Source organism: Equus caballus, chromosome 29, assembly GCF_041296265.1.
Source record: "Equus caballus isolate H_3958 breed thoroughbred chromosome 29, TB-T2T, whole genome shotgun sequence".
Classification (NCBI taxonomy): Eukaryota; Metazoa; Chordata; class Mammalia; order Perissodactyla; family Equidae; genus Equus; species Equus caballus.
This window is the reverse complement of record NC_091712.1, coordinates 29,948,234-29,973,701: the sequence shown is the minus strand read 5'-3', so window position 1 is coordinate 29,973,701 and position 25,468 is coordinate 29,948,234. Positions and strand designations below refer to the sequence as shown.

Here is a 25,468-nt window from a genome sequence, read left to right as displayed (position 1 = left end):
AAGCAATCTACAGATTCAACGCTATCCCACTCTGAATCCCCATGACATTCTTCACAGAAATAGAACAAAGAATCCTAAAATCCATATGGGGCAACAAAAGAACTTGAATAGCTAAAGCAATTCTGAGAAAAAAGAACAAAGCTGGAGGCAGCACAATCCCTGACTCCAAACTATACCAAAGCTACAGTAATCAAAACAGCATGGTACTGGCACAAAAACAGACACAGAGATCAATGGAACAGAACTGAAAGCCCAGAAATAAAACCGCACATCTACAGACAGCTAATCTTTGACAAAGAAGTCAAGAACATACAATAGAGAAAGGAAAGTCTCTTCAACAAATGGTGTTGGGAAAACTTGACAGCCACATGCAAAAGAATGAAAGTAGACCATTATCTTTCACCATACACAAAAATTAACTCAAAATGGATTAAAGACTTGAACGTAAGACATGAAACCATAAAACTCCTAGAAGAAAATATAGGAAGTACGCTCTTGGACATCAGTCTTAGAAGGATCTTTTCAAATACCATGTCTACTTGGACAAGAGAAACAAATGGGACTTCATCAGACTAAAGAGCTCCCGTAAGGCAAAGGAAACCATGAACAAAATGAAAAGACAATCCACCAATTGGGAGAAAATATTTGCAAATCATATATCCAACAATGGGTGAATCTCTAAAATATATAAAGAACTCAACAACAAAAAACAAACAACCCGATAAAAAAAAGAGCAGAGGATATGAACAGACATTTTCCAAGGAAGATGTACAGATGGTCAGTAGTCACACGAAAAGTGTTCAACATCACTAATCATCAGGGAAATACAAATCAAAACTACAATGAGATATGACCTCACACCTGTCAGAATGGCTATAATCACCAAGACAAAAAAACAACAAATGTTGGAGATGGTGTGGAGAAAAGGGAACCCTCATCCACTGCTGGTGGGAATGCAAACTGGTGCAGCAACTATGGAAAACAATACGGAGATTTCTCAAAAAACTAACAATAGAAATACCATATGATCCAGCTATCCCACTACTGGGTATTTATCCAAAGAACTTGAAATCAACAATTCAAAGAGACTGACGCACCCCTCTGTTCACTGCAGCATTATTCACAATAGCCAAGATGTGGAAGCAACCCAAGTGCCCATCAACTGATAATGGATAAAGAAGATGTGGTGTATATACACAGTGGAATACTACTCAGCCATAAAAAAGACAAAGTCGTCTCATTTGCAACAACATGGATGGAAATTGAAGGTATTAGGCTAAGCAAAATAAGCCAGAGAGAGCAAGACAAATACATGATTTCACTCATATGTGGAAGATAAACAAACACATGGACAAAGAGAACAGATTAGTGGTTACCAGGGGAAAGGAGGTTGGGGGGTGGGCATAAGGGGTAAAGGGGCACATACATATGGTGACTAACAAATAAGAACGTACAGCTGAAATTTCACAATGTTATAAACAATTATGAACTCAATAAAATAAAACAAAAAACAGCCTTGTCTCAGCTTCACAAGTGCAAAATTTCCTAATGACTAATTTCATGACAATCATTTTTTGAGTACTTACTCCACACCAGATACAACATGGACATCATCCTTTATTTGAGGAGCAGCGTATTTTCCCATTTTACCAATGAGGAAACTGACACCCAGAGACGCCAGCTGATCTTTCCAAGGACTTATTAATAAACACCAAAGTTGGGATAATTAGTAAAGACTGTGACTCCCAAGCCTGTGCTTTGAGCCATAACATTATCCTGGCTCCTGACATCAACCCTTCAACCACTGAGGCATCAAAAAAAACACCCAAACAGGAAGCATTGTGACAATGTCTCTCTCCTTCTGTGGAAGGTCTAAGACTCTAAGTGGAAAAGAAAAGATGGCAGACAGGGAGAGGACAGAAGGTTTCACCCGATTTCCCCTCATCCACTGAAGAGGGTGGAGCAGGTGCTGGGCCCCTGGCTAACATGACCTTGTCCAGCCTCCCCTCCAGAGACAAGGAACAGATTGTCCCCTGGAGCCCCCAGAGCAAGTAGCCTTACCAACACCTTCATCTTGGACTTCTGGCTTCCAGAACCATGAGAGAACAAATTCCCATTGTCTTAAGCCACGCAGGTTGTGGTCATTTGTTACAATAGGCACAGAAAACGAATACACCCAGACTTAAAGAAAAAGTAAAAAAATCTTTTCAGCCTCCAGGAAAAAAGACTAAATGTTTACAGAGAAAAGAAAATTAGATTATCCTCAGACTTTTGCACAGCAATGCTTTATGCAGAAGAAAATAGAATAACAAATGTACAAGACCCCAGAAAACACATTGTGAGTCTTTACATCCAGTAAGGCTGACTTTCAAGAAAAAAGGGCACAAACTTCCATCTATCATCAATGTACAGCAACTCCGGCGGTATTACCCTCTTGACCTTTCCTGAGGAATCCACCAGAATGTAAGCTTCCATCTAAATAATGGGAGGAATCCTGACCTCAGGACTGGTGATGAACATCAAGAATACAGCTCCCTGTATGGTGGGTTCTTCCCAAGGGAACTTGAGTGGAAGGGACGCGTGCCACTCCCAGACTGAGACCCTCAGGGCAGTGGGTTTGCTCCCCCACTCCATCATTTTGGTGGGTCTCTTGTGCGTGTAGCTTCACCACTGACTTTAGTCATCACCATTTCATCGCTAATAGTGAAAACTTTCGAAAACCTCACAAGAGCCACATCTGTGTGGCAGAGCAAGACGTGGGAGGTAGACAAGCTGGGAGACCCCACAGCTCAGGCTCCCAACATGCAGGCCGGAAGACTCAGGTGCGCGTAGCAGAACAGGAAGCCCAGTGACCAACTCCTGTATCTGCTACATTAAAAGCCAAGTCTGAGTGAGTGCTGGGAAGACGGGGCAGGCACGGCTGCACATTTTAGGAATCTTGACCCCCCACATAAAAATAGAGTAGCCAGATAGCAATCAAAGATCCAAGGACACAACTTACAACTAAACTAGGAATAAAGTGTCCCCATAAACTCCCGAATACAAGTGCCTGGGGAGAACCAACAAAGGACCAACATGACATCAGCATCTGTGGTGAAAGCAGAGAGAAACAAAACGGCGCCTCACCAGCCTCAGAAGAGAGAACCCCAGAAGAGCCAAGCCAAGTTACCGGAAACCCCTAGTATCTCCGAATGTGACTGTCTTTGGGGACAGGACTTTAAAAGGTGATGGAGGTAAAATGAGGCTGCTGAGGTGGCCCTAATCCAGGCCGACTGTGTCCTGATGAGAACAGGAATGTGGACACACAGAGGAAAGACACAGCGAGGAGGCAGCCGTCTGCAAGCCAAGGAGAGGCCGCAGGGAAACCAAGCCTGCTGACACTTTGGTCTTGGAATTCCAGCCTCCAAAATGGTGAGAAACACATGTGTGTTGTTGAAGCCCCCCAGTCTGGGGTATTTTGTTTGGCAGCCCGAGCAAACTATAATGTTAATAAATAACATTATACTATCATTTGTCTCTTTGGCTTCACCGACACCTCAAATCTAAAATACTGTCTTACATTATTAAGCATCTGGTGAAATCTGGCCGAAGGGGACACTGTGAATTCTATCTTGCCCCCATCTGTCGTGGGAAACACGCCGACAGACCAGCACCCCTCCATTCAGGAGCCCCTGAGCCTCCGGCAGAAGCTTCAGACCGGCAAGGCAGTTATGAAACAGCTAATGTCAAAGATGCTTTGGATCATAACAGAGGGGAGCTTTCTTTGACGGTGAGCTTCACGGATAAATTACCATAAAGGAGGCTCTCTCTTTACCCGAAGGAGGCGCTGTGAGGAAGGCGGAAGGAAGCACCTACCGAGGCAGCAGCAGCTGAGGGGGCATGTGATGGTGAGGCTCAACACTGACCCCTGCTGGCCAGGCGCTGGATCTGCATGGAATGTTCCTCAGCCACATTGTTCTGCCATCTTTTACTTTAAAAAATAAAAAATAGACCAACCTGTGCAAACTCGCTATTCAAAGAAGTAACAGGCCTTGATGTGATGTAAAAAAATCACCTCTAGTTTCTTGCTTTGGAAAAGTGGATCTCATATATCTAGATCGGGTTTTCTTTAAACTGGGTTCACATACATTTATGAAAGAATACAGGGTCTGGTTTTCAACTATTATCCACATCAATTCTAGCACCAACTACTGCAATTAAGAGCTGGCTATCACGGCAAAGCAGTGGGTGTTATGGTGTCTAACGGTAAAAAACCGCTTCAGATCCATTAATTTTCTTAACACAGCAAATATTAATTTATCACTGGATAATTTAGAGATTCAATATGGTAGAAACTCCCAGAAAGATCCTTAGATAGTGCCCATGATAAAAAAAAATACATTCAATAAACAGCTATTGAATGACATATAGTATTTTAATTATTAGTTGAAAAACTGCCAAGTTTTTAATTCCTGCCATTCTCAACAGACACAAGCACGTTACAACTAAAATCCTGTGACATGCCCTGCTGTCCTCCCAGCTACCTCCCCACACTGCCGATGGCTCTGAACTTGCCCTGTGAGGCCACCGTTTCTCCTCCTGACCCTGTCACACTGGGCATGCCCATCCAACTTCACCCGGGAATTCTGAATCAGGAGAGGAATGAGGCACTGGGGGCCCAGAGACGATGAAACAGTGGGACACACAGGCAAAGGCTACCAGGGAAGTGCCATGCCCAAGAATTCCAACAACTAAAGAGACGTTGTTCTGCATTTTTTACACAATCATAGACAAAAAAGATTTTAAAATACTAACAATAGTGAATATTAAGACTAATGTGCGATGCTGCAGACTGAATGTCTGTGTCCCCCCCAAAATTCACACATTGAAATCTAATCCCCATGTGATGGTATGAGGAGGTGGGGTCTTTGGGGGGTGACGAGATCATGAGGGTGGAGCTGCCACTCTCCTTGTTGAGGACACAGCAAAAAGATGCTGTCTGTGAACCAGGAAGTGGGCCTTCACCAGACACGGAATCTGCCAGTGCCTTGATCTTGGACTTCCAGCTTCCAGAACGGTGAGAAATAAATGTCTGTTGTTTATAAGCCACCCAGTCTGTAGTATTCTGTGACAGCAGCCCAAACAGACTAAGACACTCCAGATGGTGTACTGGGCACTTTACAATCCACAGCAATTCTGAGGTAGCTAATGTTATAGACAAGAAACCTGAGGCACCGAGAGGTTAAGTGACCTGCCTAAGGTTACACAGCTAGTAACACAAGAGCTACTTACAAGAAAGAAGCCATGGCTGACTGGAGCTGAAATGTGGAATGATGGAAAAATAACAGAAGGTTATTATTAGTTCAGTGACACCAAAGGGGTCACAATTTTTCTTTATTTTTATTTCCTATCTGGATGCAAGATTTTCAGTTTTTACCCTGTCCTAAAATCAAAAATTGAACACTGAACAGTTCTAGCACATTCCTCATGGGTGTAGACTGTTTTCCCTCTGGAAAGGTGGGGAGGAGTCTGTGGAACAGAGACAGCGGATGCTCCCTCTCCAGGGCCACACTTTCTACCCTAGCTCACCTGAATTCTTAACCAAAAGCAATAGCATCCTTCAATAAACTTCTCCCAAGCACAATGCCAAGTGCAGAGATAACAGAGCTGTGCACACCAGGCCAGAGAGGATGCTGGGTTAAAACTGAAGATTGCGGGGGGCCAGCCCAGTGATGCAGCAGTTAAGTTCGCATGTCCCGCTTTGGCAGCCCAGGGTTCACTGGTTCGGATCCCGGGTGAGGACATGGCACCATTTGTTAAGCCATGCTGAGACAGGCATCCCACATATAAAGCAGAGGAAGACTGGCATGGATATTAGCTCGGGGTCAGTCTTCCTCAGGAAAAAGTGCAGGATTGGCTGCAGATGTTGGCTCAGAGCTGATCTTCCTCAAAAATGAACAAAAAAACCCCCTGAGGATTGGGGAAGCTTCTCAGAGGTGGCAGAAGAAGGGAGTCATGTGGATAGACAAGTCATTCCTTCTTTCAACAAGAGTTCATTGACAAGGCGGGGGAGGAGGTGAGCTGGAGAGAGAAAAGGGAAAAAGATTCCCAGGCCAAGATATCGCACGTTTAGAGACACAACGGTGGACCTATACACACAACTTAGGAGGAGTAAAAAAAATAAAAGGTCTTAATAAAGCTAAAAAGACACAGTCTTCCAGCTCTTTTATCTTTCCCCCAAAGACAGCCCAACCGGGTGACCACTTCCAGGCTTCACAAGGCTTCTGGAACAGCCCTCCCTGATAACCCACGACTGTGTGTCAACTATTTTGCATGGTCCTTTAGAAAGACCACTCCCTCGGAGGCAGGTTATTTTTCTGTTTTAAGGTTTATTTGAAAGATATTTCAGTCTAACCTGACAAAAGAAAACTGATAAAGGTTTGACCGCCCAGAGGGCAATAAACCTGAAGAGATTAAAAAGTCACAGAAGACTTAAGTAAAAGAAATGACAGAAGTCTCCCAGGCTACTGATGGGACGCTGGTCAAGCGGAGGCTGCCTGCAGGACCTTCAAAAGCAACTTTATCACCCAGGACAGTGATGCTGTGAGACAGAATGTGTGTGTGGATTACATGCCATGTAGGAAATAAACAAAGGAAAAGAAAGAAACTGAAGAGTCATTTCAAAGAAACAGTAATCCAAATCAACAATAACAACAACAAGCAAACATATAGATACAGGGATTAGATTGGTGGTTACAGAGGGGAGGAGAGGAGAGAGGAGGGGAAAGGGGTGACTAGGCACACGTGTATGGTGGTGGATGGTAATTAGTCTTTGGGTGGTGAGCATGATGTAGTCTACACAGAAATTGAAATATAATGATGTACCTCCGAAATTTATGTTATAAACCAAGGTTACTTCAATAAAAAAATAAATAAAAAAGAAGAACCCTAGGCAAAAATGCCAGGCAGTCCAGGTTCTCATAAGCCACAAAGAAAATATTAGCATACGACACAAAAGCCTCAGCCAGTCTAACAAACCACGCTCTTCTCGGTTCAGGCCATGGACGAGGCTGGACCTGGTTCCCGAGGCTCGTGGGGCTCTATGCGGGTATTCGTGTTCATAGCGAAACTTCACTGTGCGCTCATCATCAGCACCAGGTGCGGTGCTGAGCAAGCAGCTGACACGCATCAGGGCACTTAGCACAAAACCAGCCCTAAGAACGTGGTACTTAGGCTTCCTCTTAACGATGCGCACCTTGAGGCTCAGGACGGTTAAGTCGCCTCTCTCAAGCTACACAGAGGTAAGAAGGGGATGGAGAATCTGAAGCCAGTCTATCCAACTCCAAGGGCCCCGCTCGTGAGCACCGTTCTCTTCTGCCTCACTGGACAGGATCTGACCACATCCAGGATCTGGCTGGACTGGCCGAAAACTAGAGAACCTGTCCGCCGTGTGTCCCCAGCCCAGGAAGTTCTCCCCATCAGAAAGCTTTTGGTACCTAAACTGAAAAAAAGTTTTTAAAAGGCAATTTACTGTCTCAGAGGAAGTAAAGTGCTGTGTTCATAAGACACAACTCTCCCAAGCAGAAAGACGGACATTTCACATGCTTAGAATATGCACAAAACTTCCACTCTTATCTTCCAAACTTAATTCTGGCTTATGTTTTCAGAAATTAAACAGTCAGGACAATGAAGGGAAAGCTTGAGATGCAATAACCATTCTCTGTCCACACAGATGACTAGTCTCTTGTACTTAATCTTGACACTAATACATGAAACCTCATGATCACAGTTAAAATTTTATAAGTAAAGGAACATGAAAATTCTCATACTACAGTTAATGTAACCACGTCAAATATTTTAATATGTAAAATATTAAAATAGGGGCCAGCCCCACGGCCTAGTGGGTAAGTTTGGCACACTCTGCTTAGACGGCCCAGGTTCAGTTTCCAGGCGCAGGCGCAGACCTACACCACTCGTCAGCAGCCACAGTGAGGCAGCAACCCACATTCAAAGTTGAGGAAGATTGGCACAGATGTTACCTCAGGGCAAATCTTCCCCAGCTAAAAAGTAAACAATAAAATAAAAAATTAAAATATATACAGTAAGCATTATGTGCACTTCTGATAAATGAGCCCCAATTGAGAAAAGGTCTTCAGAAGGCAGCCAGGAACCCTCCAGATTTCAGAAGTGCACAAGTCAGGGAGTTACGGCAGAAAGCAGCCACTCTGGGTTTACACACAATACAGAGGCGGCGGAATCTCCACATTCACTTCCACGAACTCCCCAAGAAGAAGTGTTGCTCTTCCTTCAGCCACTTCTTTGGGAAAACTTAAGAACGCTCTTGCTTTTCAGTACCTAATACTACACCGGAAGCATCTTTTTCGGGAAGCAAGTGGCTATCTTTTCTTCTTCAATAAAAGCCGAGGCTTCAAAGAGATAATGCAACTGAACTGAAATAGCTACACCACATTCCCCCTACTTCTAAACATTACATAGAGAGTCCTCTTCAAAGCTGACGAGGGTAAAGTTCCTCTGCTAAAAGCATCCTCTTTCTTCCACCCTATGAGAAAAAGAGAGCTGAGAGCAGAAAGCCAGGGGCCAAGAGCACAGCCGAGCCAGGCCTCCCGCCTGCCACTGGCCATCCTCTTGCTCTGTTGCAGAGCACTCTCAATGACCATCACGACCACAGCAGAGCTGGGCAGGGCAGCGCGGGGACACATCCAAATCCGTAACTCCCGATTCAGTACCAGAGACCTCCGCTCTGGTGCTGCCACCAAGAAGCCATCACCAGCGCAAGGACCAAGACAGCCCAAGGGGCTGAGATGCTAATTAGTACAAAAGCTAAGTTTAACAGCAGGTGTCTTCCTAAATTGGCTTACTAAATGCAAATCGGCTAAGCTTTTCATCCCCTTGGCTTTGGCCAAGAAGCTTCCATAGCACCAACCCCAGTCTCTGTCCCAGGGACACAGCATGGATCCACAGTAAATGTGAGCCCACACCCTCCATGCCTAACAGGCAATCCATCCTCGTTTAGGGTCTCTTGACCATCTCCCCTTCTCTTCCAGTATCGCATGCCGGTCTTGATCTCATGAACTCGAAGGCCTAATCCATCATTCTTTCCTTCATTCACCAAACATTTTTGAGCACCCACTGTGCCCCAGGCACTATGGTAAAGGCAGCAAACTTGAACACCGCACAGCCTTAGTCTCCCAGGGGAAAGAGAGATGTTTAGATTAAGAACACATTACAATCCTATGTAACCAGAGTCACGACGCAAGGCACGTCCAACTTCAGAGAAGGGAGCGACTATGCTAGCTTGATACAGAGAAGGCTTCACATAGGCTGTGATGTCTGAGCTGACCCTTGGCAAAGTAAAAGGCTTTCAGGTGAACAAGAGTGGAGTGAGAAGAAACAATACTTGTAAAGGCAGGAAGACTCCAAAGAGTGTGCCCTGGTTCAGGAAGGGCAATAGGTTCAGTATGGCTAGGACGCCAAACTCATGGAAGAGAGAGGAGCTAAGGTAGGTTGTGGTCTGATTCAGAAAGGACTTGCGTGTCACGCCAAGCAACCTGGAGCATGCCTCTTGGTAATGAACAACCAGGAGAAGTGTTTAAGGGAGAAGGTCCAAACTGAAGCCACATTCAGCCTGAAGAAGTGTTTTATTTCACCTATAAAGTATTTTTCAAATATTGGGATTAGTTGCCAACTTCTAAAAATTAGAAAATTTCATCCATATTCTTGGCTTCTTAAAAAAAAGAAAATCTGGCACCTCTGGACCAACATCCCCAGGGGGTGACACGTGTTTGGATCTGAGTAGCAAGTGTAGCAGCTGCCCCTACAGATGGGACACTGTTAAGAAGTTCATAACCACCCTCACCTGGCCCCCGCAGGCATCTGAATTTGCAATCCCTGGTCTAAAGGACAGCGTAACACAATAAGATGTGTGTTACAGGAAAATAACTCTGAAGCAATACCGCGACTCAACTAGAGGAGCAGTAAAACTGGAGGCAAGAGGGAAAGATAGGAAGGCATCACAATAGCACAAGGAGGAGATAACGAAAGCCTGAACTAAGTTACGGGCATAAAGACCCAGAAAAAGGTAACGAGTCAAGAAACATTTGACATACTCCAGGCACTAGAATACTTATCACAAAACTTTCGTGTGGCATTTGTTTAAGGGCCAAAGACTATACAAGGCGAACGGAAGAAGGATTCAAAAATGATTTTCAATTAAAACATAAAGTGGCTATTAAGTACACCGTGTGGAAATTCCACCCAAATGCCATAAATCAGCATAGAGATCTGATGAGGTACACAGCAGCAACAGTCTGCGTGGTTCTGGTCCTGGCTCTCATGTCCGTTTTCCAGTAGGAACAGGATAAATTCTGACTGCAAACTTTCTGAGTTAAGCGCTAGACAAGTGGTGTTTACAAGCAGGGGTGGGATGTAAACCATTGCCTCTCATACCACGACTGGCAGTTATTCGGAAAACTTATAAACCCTTCCAGCTCCTCCAAGGGGAACGCCCTGCCCGAGCACTTACACAAGCCGTTGACATCCAGCATGTTGGAGATGCCCCGGTCACTCATGTCCACTTCCGGCTGGTTCTTCTCCCGGCTCTCCTCCACCAACTTTTTCAGGGACTTGGACATGATCTGTACCAAATGACAACAACAAAGCACGTGGGCGACGGCCAGGAGGGTGCAGAGACAGAAAGGAGAGAACGCCCTGGCTGGCGCTTTCTGTTTTTCCCCTGGTCCTGGAAAGTGGGCATCAGCGGGGCAGGGTCCGGGTGCAGGGAGGGGGATGGGGCAGGGCGGGGGCAGGGGAGTGGGAAGGGTCCAGCACCACTCCGGACGCGCGGAGAGAAGCAACCCCAAATGCAACGGCACACACACTCACCGCGAGGGGCAGCACCTAACAGGTTGGGCGTGGGAGAGACAGGCTTCCGCAGGGCGCACTTCAGCGGCAGGAGATACACTCGGTCTGAGCAAAACGCGCACCCGGGCAAGGAACACGCCCTGTCCCGGCGCTCGGCGCAGGCGCACAGCGCGCCTCTCGCCGCTCCACGCCCCGCCCGCACCCGACCCTTCCCAAATTAGGAGAACAGCTTACTAGACATGGCCCAGGGGCGAGGCTCCGCCCATAAAAGAATGTGCACCCCGAAGCCGGCCAATCACGTCCGTTACTCGGCCTCGAGACTCCGCCCCACCCCGAGGTTAGTCCGTCCCCCTGGAATCCCTCGGATTTGGGATTCCGATTGGACCGGAGTTGGCACGTGAACACCAGGGTTGGCGCAGGCTCAGTTCTTAGGTCGAGGCGCAGAGTGCTGTGGGCGGAAGCCGGGAAGTTTGGGGAGAGACTGCGGAGGAAGGGTCGTAGCTGAGCTTGGTTGGGTTCTGGGGAAGGTAGGAGTACATTTCTCTGGGTGTCCTGCTTCTGTGATTGTGGCTCAACTTAACCCGAGGCTGCTACCCTGAGTCCTTTCTCCACAATTGTGCCTCCTGCTATATTAGGAACTCCTCCAAGACAAGAACTCCATGGTGGTCTGTGTGTCCCCGGCGGCCAGCTCGCCATCCTGGACCTCTGTGTCACAGGAAGCGAATATACCCGGATAAATAAATGACTTTTCTTACACTGCGCTCAAAATTATGCCATATTTTAGTTTGCTTTCTATTGAATGATGATTTCCTTACACAATTTTCTTTTTTTTTCTTTTTACTAGAGCGTCTAACTGCTTCTCTCTTCCTTTTTTATAACCGTATCTCTAAGATCTAGCAGCTTTTCATTCCTCTTCATTGCTTGAAACGCAATGAGTTCTTCTTGAAGACTTTAGGAACCCACTAACTTACTGCTCTAGTTTTGATTCTTTCTGTCCTTCCAGCTGGGTGGTTATCTGTGCTTTCTTTTCACTTGGTTCCTGGGTTGAAACCGACATTTCTTGTCTACATCTTGCTGGAGTACCTCTCAAGTAGCTTTCCTTAAAACGGTGGTTAGGAGGCACAAATTTTGAGTAGTTACGTGTTTTAAAATATTATTTTGCCCACACCTTTATTCATTTGTCTGGCGTGGAATTCTACGTTCAGAATTAATTTCTCTAAAATTTTGAAGGCATGGTTCTACTGACTTCTGCTTCCAATGCTAATGCCCAGAAGTGTGTCAGTGTCGTCACCAGTCTTTGCAGGGAACTATTGTTTTCTCTTAGGAAGCATTTGTGATTTTTAAAAAATTATTCATCATGTTCTGAAATTTCACCATAATATCTCTGTTTGGGGGTCTTTTTTGATTTAATCTGTTCAGCACTCATTGGGTCCTTTTTAGCTGAAGATTCATTTCTCTCTTCCTTCCTGGAAATTGGTTTCTGCTATTTCTTTGAAATTTCTTTCCTGCCATTTTCTCTGATCTATCACTCTTTCTGGAAATCTCGTTAGTCAGATGGCAGCCTCCTGGGCCAATTTGCTAAAGTTATCTTTTCTTCTCACATATTTTTTCATGTTTAAAAGTCTCTTTAGCTTAAATGTTCTGGGTGATTACCTCAACTTTATCTTCCAAATCTTCTATTAAATTTTTAAAAATTATTTTGGCTATTAACAAAAGATACTTTCTAAGTCCTCTTTCTTGTTTTACAGCATCCTGCTTTTGTCTCATGAATGCACTCTTTTCTCAAATATCTCTGAGGATAACAATTTTTAGACCTCTGTCTGTTTGCTAAACTATGTGTCCTCAAGTGTCCCTTTTTATGCGTGTTTATCTAGGATTTTTCCCATTCATCCTGCTGGAAGTCTTCCTCTGTCTGCTGCTGCTTGGTTGTCCTTTCATATTCAAGCATGCAGTCTGAGCTGACTTTTCTAGATAGCTGGTGTGGTTTCTCTCCTCATCTGTTGTGGACGTTTGCTTTCCTCCTGGGTCAGTATTAACATTCCCCGAGCTGTTTGTTAAATTTCCTTAGAGGTGAGCACCTAGTCTTACACCCACATGTAATCACAAGGCTGCCTTCACTGGTGGAGGGAAATAGTGAATTCTGAGCCACTGATACAGTTCTGTTACTTCCGGGCTCACCTCCTCACGCTGCACCTGCCAGCCCCATCCAGCTAACACCTGGAAAGTCGATTCCCAATTCTGCTGCATTTCTCTCTGGAAATTATTTTGGGCTGCCATTTCCTTCTGTTTCATTTGTCAGCATGCTTCCATTCGCTTCCTGTTTTCCAGAAATTTGTTTTCACTCCCTGATCATTTTTCCCTCATACTCTTCATTTTTACTAGTGCTATTCTGAAGGAAATGTGTCCCTGAGTTCCAGATTTTTATAAGATGGAAACAGGCTCAGCTTCCTCAGTATGTGACCTGTGCAGTTTATACAGAGCTCCACACTGAGATGGGCTCCACACTTGGTTTAATGCTCTGCTGTCACCAGCTTGAAACGTTTAATAATTTTTTTAACAGGAGGCCCTGCATTTTCCTTTTGCACTGGGCTCTGCAAATTATGTAGCCAGTCCTGCAAGGAAAAGTCAATATTTACGGAGCTTAAATCCTGCCACAGCGTCACTGCCAAGTGCTCTGTGCTGACGTAGAGTCTATCCTTCAATACTTCCCATTAGGAGGAATGCCCTACCGCTGCCCCCAGGCTCACAGAGTATGCCGATCAAAGATAGGGCATGGAAGATGCCTGGTCCACATGAGGCACGCCAGACTATGACAACTGGTAAATTTACACAAGTTATTTCATAAATCATTAATTTAAAAAATGCCTTTTTTCAGCCAGCCCTGATGGTCTAGTGGTTAAAGTTCGGTGCTCTCACCACTTTGGCGGCTCAGATTCAGTTCCCGGTCAAGGAACCACACCGCTCATCTGTCAGGAGCCATACTGTGGTGGTGGCTCACAGAGAAGAACTAGAAGGACTTACAACTGTGATGTACAACTATGCACTGGGGCTATGGGGAGGAGAAAATAAAAAAAAGAAAAAAGAGGAAAGTTGGCAATAGATATTAGCTCAAAGTGAATCTTTGCCTGCAAAAAAAATGCCTTTCTTAATTTCTAAACTGTATTTATAATAAACTACTTACTAATGACATATAAATAAAATTTTCAAATTAAAATTTGAAAAGCAAATTTTTCATCAAATATCCAACAGTTATCATATCATTTTTCTTCCAATAAGTTCCCCATTAAATTGACAGCCATGGGGTAACTTGTGGTTTCAATAAGTAAAAAACGTTCTTCCATTAACATTATTTTTTGACACTGTATAATCTCTAAGTTTTTACTGAACTAACAGCAATTACATTAAAAATTTTTCTAGGTCATATAACAGTGTCAATCTTTTTTTAATAACTTCAGTAGATCTATGAGAATAGTTTGACTGTCATATTTAATAAGTTCACACCTAATCCTTCAGGCCGGATGGGAGGCACTCTTGGGTGGTTCCTGAGGTTGGAATCACAGCTCTGTCACTCAAGTGTTATATAATTTTCCATACCTCATTTTTCTCAACTATAAAATGGGGCTGATGCTTCTTAGTATTCTATTTCAGTGATTGATGTATGAGAATAATGCCTGGTGTAGAGCAAATGTTATATGGATATTAACTCTCATTTTTCTTAATAAAATTAATGATGTTAGTACTCCCAATGTGAGTACATAGCAGATTTTTAACAAATTCCTCCCATAAAATGGAGTTGAAATTTAATAGGAAATTATTTCAAGTAGAACCCATATCCTGGGCATCTCCAAGTCCCAAACTGTCATGGGCCCCCTTCATCCCCTGGGGCATTCTTCACAAGAATGCCTGAAGTGCCAGGATATTCCACTGGGTACAGAGAGAGCCTGTGGTGGCCTTGCACTGAGCTAGCCCAGCCAGTTCCCTGGAGGCCAGATGAGGTGACTGGCCAGCGATGACTAGACTTAACCTTGAAGATTAAAAGGCATGAGCACCATTCTTATTACTATGGTCCAGGTGTTTAGGGAGACAGGGGAAGGGAGAGAGACTAGAAGGTGGGTAGAAGCCTGCCCCCGCCTTCCTGTCCTGTATTCGCAGACTATGAGCATGTAGGGATGGGTATCAGCAGGAAAATTGAATCAGAATTGCCACCAGGAGGTACTGGAACGGGGTCCTCCAGCCCCCTTCTATGCTAATACCCTTGGGTTGCTGGACCATGGGGAGGATGGAGGGAGGAGGTGGTGTTGGGGTTTGGCTCTTGTCCCTGCCCTTCTCCTTCTCAAGTAGGGTGTCTAAAGTTCGCATTCTCACACGGAGTAGGATGGGGTTAGAACATGACCTTGAGACTTTCTCAATTCAGTACATGATCAGTTGTGGACAATAGACATTTCCTTCTCTTTACATTTGTGCTTCTTTAGGTTCCTTCAGATCCATGTTGAATATCATTTCCCATTGACTTCCAAGTAAGACCTCCCCTCACCCACTCCTCAAATCCATTCATTTTACACTATGGCTTTGGGATTCCTCTTATGGCCTGAAAGCAGCATTTTGGTGTATCTCAATATTTTCACAGCCAGAATGCCCGTACCAATGTGGACTAGTTGATTGTTAGCTCTGTCCAGGGGTCTGATTGCTAACAATGGAGCTTCATGGTGACGCGATCTGGGAGCAGGAAATTACCACTTAGCCCCTAGATCTGGGAAGTTGGCTTAATGTAAGTTTCACCAGATAAGGAAATTGAGGATTTTGTCTCAGGACTGGCTCACGAAGTCAGGCAACATGGAGCTGGGAAGCAGGCTGTTCGCAAGAGGGAGACATCAGTTGACGGAGTGTATGGCTGTCTTGTTCACTGGTTTATCCTCAGTATGCTCTGTACCTGTCACATAGTCGATGCTCAAGAAACATTCGTAAATGAGTGAAGTAAATGTAAAGCAGAACCAGAAGAAATGAGATGGGCCTCATATACAGAAAACCCTAAAGCCTCCACTAAAAAAAACCTGTTATAATAAATGAATTCAGTAAAGTAGCAGGATATGAAATCAACATACAGAAATCAGTCGCGTTTCTGTACAGTAACAATGAACTGTCTGAAAGAGACATTAAGAAAGCAATTACAATTACAATTGCATCAAAATACTTAGGAATAAATTTAACCAAGGAGGTGAAAGACTTGTACACCGAAAACTATAAAACATTAATCCAAGAGATTGAAGAAGACAAACAGAGAGATAACTCATGTTCTTGGATCAGAAGAATTAATATTGTGTGAAAATATCCATACTACCCAAAGCAATCTACAGATTCAATGCATTTCCTATCAGCATTCCAATGGCAGTTTTCATAGAAATAGAAAAAACAATCCCCAAATTTGTTTGGAACCAAAAAAGACCCCGCCTAGCCAAAGCAATCTTAGAAAGAAGAACAAAGCTGGAGGCATCACGCTTCCTGATATCAAGCTATGTTACAAAGCAATAGTAATCCAGACAGTGTAGTACTGGCATAAAACCAGGCACATAGATCAGTGGAACAAAATAAAGAGCCCAGACATTAACCTCCACAAATACGGTCAACTAATTTTTGACAAGGGTGCCAAGAACACACAGTGGGGAAAGGATAGTTTCTTCAATAAGTGGTGTTGGGAAAACTGGATATTCCCACACAAGAGAATGAAACTGGACCTCTATCTTATACCACTCACAAAAATTAGCTCAAAATAGATCAAAGACTTAAATGTAAGTCCTGAAACTGTAAAACTCCTAGAGGAAAACATAGAGACAAAGAACCTTGATATCAGTCTTGGCAAGGTCTTCTTGGAGAAGTCACCAAGAGCACAGGCGACAAAAACTGAAAGAAACAAGTGGGACTACATTTAACTAAAGAGCTTCTGCACAGCAAAGTAAACCATCAATAGATTGAAAAAGCAACCTACAGAATGGGAGAAAATATTCTTTTTTCCTTTTTTAAGTATTCAATGTTAAAATCACACAATAATATTGATTATGCTTTCTTCAACCCGGTATACACACCTCCTCGATATTCTAATATGCCTCCTAGGAAAGCAGGTCTCTCTGACTGAAAATGACTCGTGTCGATACCATTACTCTCATGATGCCATCTAAGATCAAATCCTCTTTTATTGTTTGATGGCTGCATGTGTTAATCTTGTTTTCAGATAAAACTCCTATGTCATTTCACATGTTATTGTTAAACTTTCTCCATATTCTACATCTTCATGACTCATTTTTAGAGAAAAGAGCAAGATCCTCCCTCTATTCCCATTAAATTTCATCTTAATAGTTTCAGTCCATTGTTCCAGCTTGTCAAAACCTTCTGGTTTGAAGGTGTTATTCATTACATTCAGTTTTCTTTCCGATAGTGTGTCGTCCATAAAGTTGATGTATCTATCCATCCTACAGAGTTAAAGGAAGCAGGAATTTTTAAGGTGAGAATGTCATATTTATGTGGCTCTATACTCTGTGCAGAAATAATTTCTCTGGCATTTGAGTATTAGAGTAAGATGAAGTCACACATTCCATAGCTTCTTTCGTTCACGTGTCCCACGTTCTTAATAAGACAACTTTGCATATTTAACATAAAGTCTCTTGCTTTGTTGAAGGCAGCAGAAAACTTTATAAAAGCATTGCTCAACTATTTATAACTTCACATCTTGTGTTGTTAAACTAGGAATAGATAACAGTGGTGCTTACGGAAACTGAGGCACAGAGAAGTTAAATAAACACTTAATTAGTAGAACTGAATTCCATCGGAGCAGCTTGGCTCCGGAACTCCTTTCCTGAAGGATTTACGTACTGCATCAAAACGTAAAAATTCAACCTGAAAATTTATTTGTATTTCATAGTGAAAGACTAAATTTTAATGTGTGAAAAATTAATACAGCATCATTGTGTACAATTCAATAACGTTTATTATGCATAATTTGACATTCACAGTCAAAATCAGACTTCTCTTTTATCGTTCACTCTGGAAAATTTACATCGCATATGCCATAATCATTTCCAACTCTTTAAGGAGTTCTTGAAATTTTTCAGCTCAAAATATTAGAAGTGAGGATGACATGGACAGCTAAGACTAAAGAGGCTGCATTCTACATTCAAAAAAATACATACAAATATTGATTCCACACATATTTTGGTGAAAAATGTAAAAGTTCAAATTATCCTCAGTGGCACAGGCAGGGGTCATGTGTCAAGATGCTGGAATTTAACTGTCCCAAATTAATCGGATTGCTGACGGGCGCACTGCATACTCTGCATGAAATTTTATGAAGACCCGATTCGAGGAGGCCACAAAGGGAGCTACATTAGAGTCCTAAAATTGCAAAAAAGAAGAAAAAAGAAAAGATGTAACAAATTATATTTTTCACAAATTTTAACATTTTTCTACAAATGTTAGCATAGTAAAAAAGTACTACATAAAGAAGCTGTATAGAATTTAGAGTAAACCTACATATATTTCTGGAAGTAATCTTGCTATGAATTAATGTGGATACTTCACACAAGAATATTGCTGGGGGTGGGGGGGTTGAGAGGCTATGGGAAGTCACTGCTAATGAATCCAGGGTTTCTTTTGGGGGTAATGAAAATGTCCTAAAATTGATGTGGCGACGATGGCTAGACAACTTTGAATCTACTAAAAATTAGTGAATTGTACACTTCAGGAAGATGAATTATATGGTAATGGGTTATATCTCAATAAAACTGTCATTAAAAATGGGATTTTCAATCCAAGTTCTTACTGAAATTTTAATTTTTTTGATGGAAATGCATACTTCCATTTGCAACTAAAATGATCATATGAGTAAAGTAGACTACTTTTCCCCCTTCACATCTGTAGCTTCCTTTGGGGATTTACTTCCATGTCCCTTCTGTGGAACGATGTGTATTTTATGTGTGTGTGGTAGGGGACAGGGAAATGGGGCTCAGTTTTCTCTCATTTCCTAATCATTTATTAACAAATATTTATCAAGAGACTTTCATGTCGCAGGTATTATTTTTAGCACTAAGGATATAAAAAAATCAGCCAAACAGACAAAAAGCTCTGCTCCCATAAAGCCAACATTCTAATGGGAGGAGGCGAACTTGGAACCAAATCAGTCAGCAAAATACACAGTAGGATGAGGTCGTCCTGGAGGCAGGGCGCAGCCACCCCAGGTCAAGGTTGCACTTGGTGATTCTGCTCCTCTGCAGGGTCCACTGCCGCGGGCCTACCCAAGAGTCATCACAACACAGATGCATTTCCAAGACAGAAGATTATTCAAGTGAGTGCAGCACAGAAGGCTTTTTTCCTAAGAGGTATATCAAGGTATACACAATATTGTCTATTCCCTGGTCGTGCGCTTTTTCCTTCCATTTTAATCCGCTCCCAAATTTCCACTTGTTATTCTATGTTGACAAACTATTGCAGAGAGTTAACCAAAGTTTTAAACTCTGCTTTGATCCTCCTTATTTTTCCCGTTATTCTCTCATGTTTCTAGAAGTTCAGATTCTGTAACTGAGAGTGATAGAGGACTTCCCCCTGAACAGTGATATTTAGCATATCACAAAAGTAAACATCTTCAAATCATTGTTTGATTAGCAATCTAAGGAGCGACTTCCACCATCACTCTGCAAGTAAACTGACTTTATTGGACTTAAAATACTAAGTAAGGTGGTAGAATCTTTAATCTAAAAAGGAAAATAATTACACTTGAAACTATGTCCACATTTATAAAAGAAAATGTACAACTGGGAAAATAATGTAAACACCAACAGTTTAGAAAAACTGACATAGCCAGTTATAGACTTCGATTTAATGTGATATTGGCTTAAATGGCAGTAAGTTCTTCTCTCAGTGCCTGTTTTCTTTCATCTGCAAAGTCCAGGTTATCCTTGTTTTTTCTAGCTCACAGGATTGTCACTATGGGGATCAAATGGGGTTGTATGTTTGAAAGTCACTGAAAACCAAAAAAAAAAGCCATACAAAGATAAACTAATGGTATTATTAAAATGGTCTCTTTTCCTCCCTTTTGAAATGTTTACAGATTTCAACTAAATGTCTAAGACCTAGTCAGGTTCTAAATCTGGTGTGACACACTTACTGGGGTCTTTTTTCTGTGGGCCCCCTGTGAATAACAGTGATACAGTATCTACTGGTCAGGCAACCAAAATTTCTCCACAAGTAATTAACTCTGTCTATAAGGATGTAGCTACCAGAGAGTGTTATCTATAAACCAGAAGGACTTCGTTAAATAAATTAGGCCCTATCTATGAAACACAATGATTAAATATAATACACCAGTGTTTTTATTGATATGGTAAGACGTTAATAATATGTCCGTAAGTGGCAAAAACGACAAAACACTATAGAATATGTGTGTGTATATGCAAACATATTCAAAGAAAGGTGTTTTGAAGAATACCTGGGAGAATTCCCACGGTTTTGAAAAAGTTATCTATTTTCTGATATTTCTGAAAATAAAATTGATCAATTTTACAGTGTCAGACTTTACAAAAACTTTCTAGATTTCCAGTGGATGTATTGCTCTGTCCAGTTTGATCAGAAAGCATAAGTGAGTAAAGAGCAGAACAGTAGGAACAGGGACCTCTCATCAGCAGTCGCATCTCCCTTACTTGAAAACTCTGCCCGTATCTACTTTCAGGTAGAACGAAAGGGCAGATGCGAACAATACTGAGGCAATGTCTGAATTCCAACTTGATGTTTAGGGGAGATCTGGTCCATCAGAACTTTACAAAAACAATCACACTACTGGTCACCAGACCAATCCTTGTGTGTTTCTTAAAAGAATTCCCATAATTTTCAGCAAAAGTAGATGAAATGAAGCCAGGTGTCCAACTTTTCTAATCACGTGGAAATAAACATGGGTATTCAACCACTGAAACCACATGCGGAGCTTTTAAAAAAACAACGTGCCACGGCTCCTCCCCCAGAAATTCTGATTCAGTGGGTGTGAGCAGGGATTGGAAGTCTGTAATGCAAGAAACCGCTTAGGTGATTGATGCAAAGTCCAGTTTGTAACTATTACCGTTAATTTAATGCAGTGCCCACTAGGTGGCACTCGAGCACCCAAAATAGAGAAAGTCAGAAATTGTACCGAATTTGTAAAAGTACGTTGTGCTTTGTGCTTTGCATGTGTCTGCCTTTTAAAGGGTATATTGTTACTTTCATTATTTAAAAATAATAAATGGGAATGTTAAAATGTTTGTTGTACTCACTGCACCACAGTATGGTCCAGAGGATGGAGAATTAGCATCCGGTCCATCATAGAGTAAGAGAGAGTTCTGGACGCAGTCTCCAGGATCGTCAATGCTGATAAAGGGAAAGCTGACGGTAACAGGTCTTCCCGCAGGAGCAATGAGGGCCCATTCGCAGTGAGTGTTGTTTGGGTACGTGCCGGGGTAGCCAGGGCTGGTGACCGAGCCCCTGTCTCCATAAAGGGTTCCGCCACAGCCTGCAAGGAAACAATGTCGGGAAGTTTGAGTCAACCAAGTAGAAACCATCCCGTGTACTTTAGTGCATTTGTAAGGAAATAAGACGGTTGTTATTTTCTTAAGGTGCTGAGACCCTCTGTAAGAATAGGGAGGTGGAAACCCTTTTCCAGTTCCTTCTTTGGGCTACATCGCCCCTCACCACCTCGACCCCCCGTCCTCCCTCCTTCCCCCCCATAGATTCCTTTCCCTGCACATCATGACTCAGGAACAACTTCCTCCAGGCCTGCTCTTTGAAAATAGTGGGTTGAGAACACAATGGGAAAACCAAGAACTTGATAAAGCATCTGTAGGAGAGAGTAATTAAAGCTGCCATGTCCTTTTGATGGTGCAGAGCTCTCCATGTGCAGTGAGTTGGTGATGATGTGGGTGAAGTAACATGAAAAGTGAAATTCCAGGGCTGAACTGAGAGAGTGGGTTATTGTAGGTTTTTGGCAGTGATTACTTTAGTCTAAAAGTGACTTCACCAGGCTTATAACTGACAGTTTCAAGACTGACATACTCAAAGGCAAAGCTCTTTAAGTATCAGTGCTAATTTGTTCAACCTGTTAATTTGTATACTAAAGCTATCATTATTCAGACCAGATAGTCCCAGGGATCCCAATCTGGTCCACACAGGAAGAAACTGCATGCCATCAATAAAAAGCATGGGACTGGGAGTCTGACCGCTGGAGGTCTAGTCCTGCCTCTGCCACAATCTTGGTGTGCATTTTGGGAAACTCATTAATCCTGGTGTTTTATTTCCTCATCTGTGAAATTAGGGCATCGGAGATCATCTTGGAGCATCGTTAGGTGCCAAGATTTCATTATCTATAATTGACTAGATAGAACCCTTTTCTTGTCCCTCAGTATATTTCAAATGAGCCATTTTTATCCTCACTTTGAAAGTTTTTAGATATTGGGGGGATATTTCATAAAGGTATTTCTCCTCATGACAAATTTCCTTCAGTTATTTGATAAACAACCAACCAAAAATGCAGAATGATACTTACTACCCTGGAAAAGCAATTAATTTCCAAGACTGCCAAGAAATGACAGGGACTCAAAGAGGATAGCAGCTTATGTATACATAAGTATGTGTGGGAATTTGGCCTTTTGGTAATTTTTTTTTTTAATTCTCAGAGAACGACCTTGATGGTGAAAGAAAAGTTAAAAATATGACAAAATCAGAATTCATAAAGGAATTTTTAAATCTTTATACTTTATTTATGCTTTATATGTAAATCTATATTCTTTAATATATAGTAATATATAGAAATAATGAGTAAAAGTAGAATTAAAAAGAATTTCTGTACTTTGCTAAAAATCTCTGTTTTATCAGAAAATGATCAAGTACACAGATGACTAAAAATATGAGGTCACTTTTCTATTAGACACCTTATATTTTTCTCACCTACATGACTTTCCCTTACAGAGGGCACATGTCTTACCAGAGGGTGACGAGGTCCAGACAATTTCATATCCATGGCTGGAAGTTGCACTGTCACTCTTAAATCGTAGGTATAGCTCATTATTCTGAGAGAAGACCGGATTTGGCAGCAGAGTTCCACAATACGTGCCGAGTAATGGTGCACTGCTAAAGCTTCCATTTCTTACCTTTAAAAATGAGTCATTAATTATTATACTTAAGCATATAATACTGTCTTCTTTGACTTATCATTGCTATACATTAAGACATGAAACCATTTGAATGACACCTTTTCTGGGAAAAGCTCTGTCTTTTTACGTACTTAAGAATGAAAGGTTTTCTGAAAATTCACCCAGAAGTCATCTTCACTTGCAAAGGAGAGAAACATTCAATGTGTAGATCAAAAAATACTTATCTTTGCGTTCAGAGATATCTGTGAATTTTAAAAAGATGCAGGGAGAGAGGGGATATTGCTTGCTCTGTTTCCAGTCAACTCTGTAATACTTTACTCATTGTTCTGTGTGTGTGTATGTTTTTTCCCAGTGAAAATTGGTTGGCTATAAAGGGGCCATGAAAAAAACAGTCAATGTACAAAATATAATAAAGTTCAAAACAAATTTCTGTATGAGAAAAACACATAACTCAATAAATCTATAACATTTCTGTTAGATATGTTTTACGAACACATTCTAAAGCACCATAGAATTTTATTAGTTCACTGGCTGGAGTAGACAGATATAAAAACAGGAAATGAGTCAGTGTGAGTGTGGGTAACCACACTGTGAACTCAACCACATTCTGTTGGTGTTCTTACTAGGCATTCACAACCAGCCCTACTCCAAGGAGCACTCTTGAGGAGTGTTAGAGAAATGTCACCCAGGCTACATGGAGGTGGAACCAGCTTGTCAGGTGTGAGTGCTGATTTTACTGATACATGGATTCAAAAACTTGGAAAGTCCTCCATTCTCTTTATAGTTTCATAGTTTAACATCTGTTTTTTGCTAGTTGTCTTGAGTCATAGAGTTTCTTCAGAGGTGCAATGGCTAGTCTTGTTGGGAGGTGTTGATCCGGAGAGATTCCTTTCAGGTCTATTTAGTAGTCAGTGGGAGAAAATAATGCCTTGCTGGTGTTTTTTTGATTATTCTACTAAGTGTTTAAACAAAATGACCTTACCATGGATGGAGTAGCCAGGTTGTCTACCAGTCAGCAGAGAGGGCTGCCATATTCAAGAATGCTGGAGGGCTTGACCTACCACCACTATATTCTTGACTCTGGGCCCTCTTTAGAAAGCTGATGCTCTACCAAGGTGCCCATCACGGGACGAATGGATAAAGAAGATGAGGTATATATACACAATGGAATAGTACTCAGCCATGAGAAATGATGAAATCCGGCCATTTGTGACAATATGGATGGACCTTGAGGGTATTATGCTAAGTGAAATAAGTCAGAGGGAGAAAGTCAAATACCATATGATGTCATTCATAAAAAGAAGATAAAAACAATGACAAACAAACACATAGCAACAGAGATTGGATTTGTGGTTACCATGGGGGAAGGGAGGAGGAGGGCGGGCAAAAGGGGTGATTAGGCTCACATGTGTGGTGATGGACTATAATTAGTTTTCCGGTGGTGAACATGATGTAATCTACACAGAATTCGAAATATATTACGATGTACATCTGAAAGCTATATAATGTTACAATCCAATGTTATTGCAATAAAAAAAAAGAAAGCTGATGCTCTGAGAGGAGGCGTGAGATATGAATTCCCACTGAATGTGCTAATGACTTGTCCTATTCATTTCTCTCTTCCCAGGAGGAAGGGGACAGTGAGATCAGTAGACATCTCTGGGACTTCAGAGGATCCTGAAAGGGGAGGTGAAGTCACTGAACTCAAATGCAGATTCCAGATGTAATCCAGAGCGTGGCCTTCACTTGGTGGTAACATAGTCAGAATCCTCAGTAAGAAATTTCCATTTCCACCATAGTTAACATGAATGGAATGCTGAGGCTTGCTGGGATGGCTGCCAATAAACCATCACCACAACCTTCCCGCCGAAAACCAGACGCAGCTGCACTTTATGGGCCTGAGTTGCAGTTTCCTGTCTTTGCTTATTGGACAGGAAGTTTCAGACCCATTTCTATGGAAGAAGGTAGGGCAGTGAGGAGGAGGAGTTCCCGCCCTCCCATGCTGGAGAGCTAGCCTGTACTTCCCAGATCCAGAGGCAAATGGCAAACGTTAACTCCAGTTAATAACGGTCAGCTCAGGCTTCAGGCGAACCGAGAGCAGCTGCAGTGTGACTCTGAACTGATGGGGGGTTAGTCCATCCTTTCTGCATATCCCACTCTGCCCTTGTTTCTGCTTTACACTTCAGGTGAATGTTCAGACTCCGTGGTGGGTGAGGTACAGATGTTTGAGTTTACTACCCTGGTTCATACAGACAATACTGTATTTCTTTCCTCCTTTCCTCCTTGCTACATCCATCTCCTCCCAGTTTCCTGCCATGGCAAGTACCCTCCAAGGAAAAGGCATGTGCTTCCTCCAAGTACTTGTTACACGATAGGCTGAGAATATTCATTAACAAAGGTCTTAGATTAATTCTATAGAGGAGGGCTCCCCAGGATACTAAAACTCCGTA

General features: G+C 42.4%; 2 protein-coding genes across 4 annotated transcripts in view; both read right to left on the bottom strand.

Moving 5' to 3' along the window:
• The window catches only part of RSU1 (Ras suppressor protein 1), a 175,952-nt gene extending 164,816 nt beyond the window's left edge, over positions 1-11,136 (bottom strand). Inside the window, exons 1-2 of one of the 2 annotated variants that reach the window (XM_005606904.4) lie at positions 10,882-11,136; positions 10,523-10,634 (exon numbers count right to left, since the gene is read on the bottom strand). In XM_005606904.4, coding sequence (XP_005606961.1) covers positions 10,523-10,631 — 109 coding nt within the window. In that variant the 5' untranslated portion in view covers positions 10,632-10,634; positions 10,882-11,136. 2 annotated transcript variants of the gene reach the window in all.
• A 6,685-nt stretch (positions 11,137-17,821) lies between these two features.
• Positions 17,822-25,468, bottom strand: part of CUBN (cubilin) — a 256,261-nt gene continuing 248,614 nt past the window's right edge. For both annotated transcript variants that reach the window (XM_070254934.1, XM_023632206.2), the window contains 3 exons: positions 22,850-23,015; positions 21,147-21,382; positions 17,822-18,243 (listed from right to left, as the gene is read on the bottom strand). In XM_070254934.1, the coding sequence (XP_070111035.1) occupies positions 18,136-18,243; positions 21,147-21,382; positions 22,850-23,015 (510 nt within the window). In that variant the 3' untranslated portion in view covers positions 17,822-18,135. The remainder of the gene's footprint in view (positions 18,244-21,146; positions 21,383-22,849; positions 23,016-25,468) is intronic.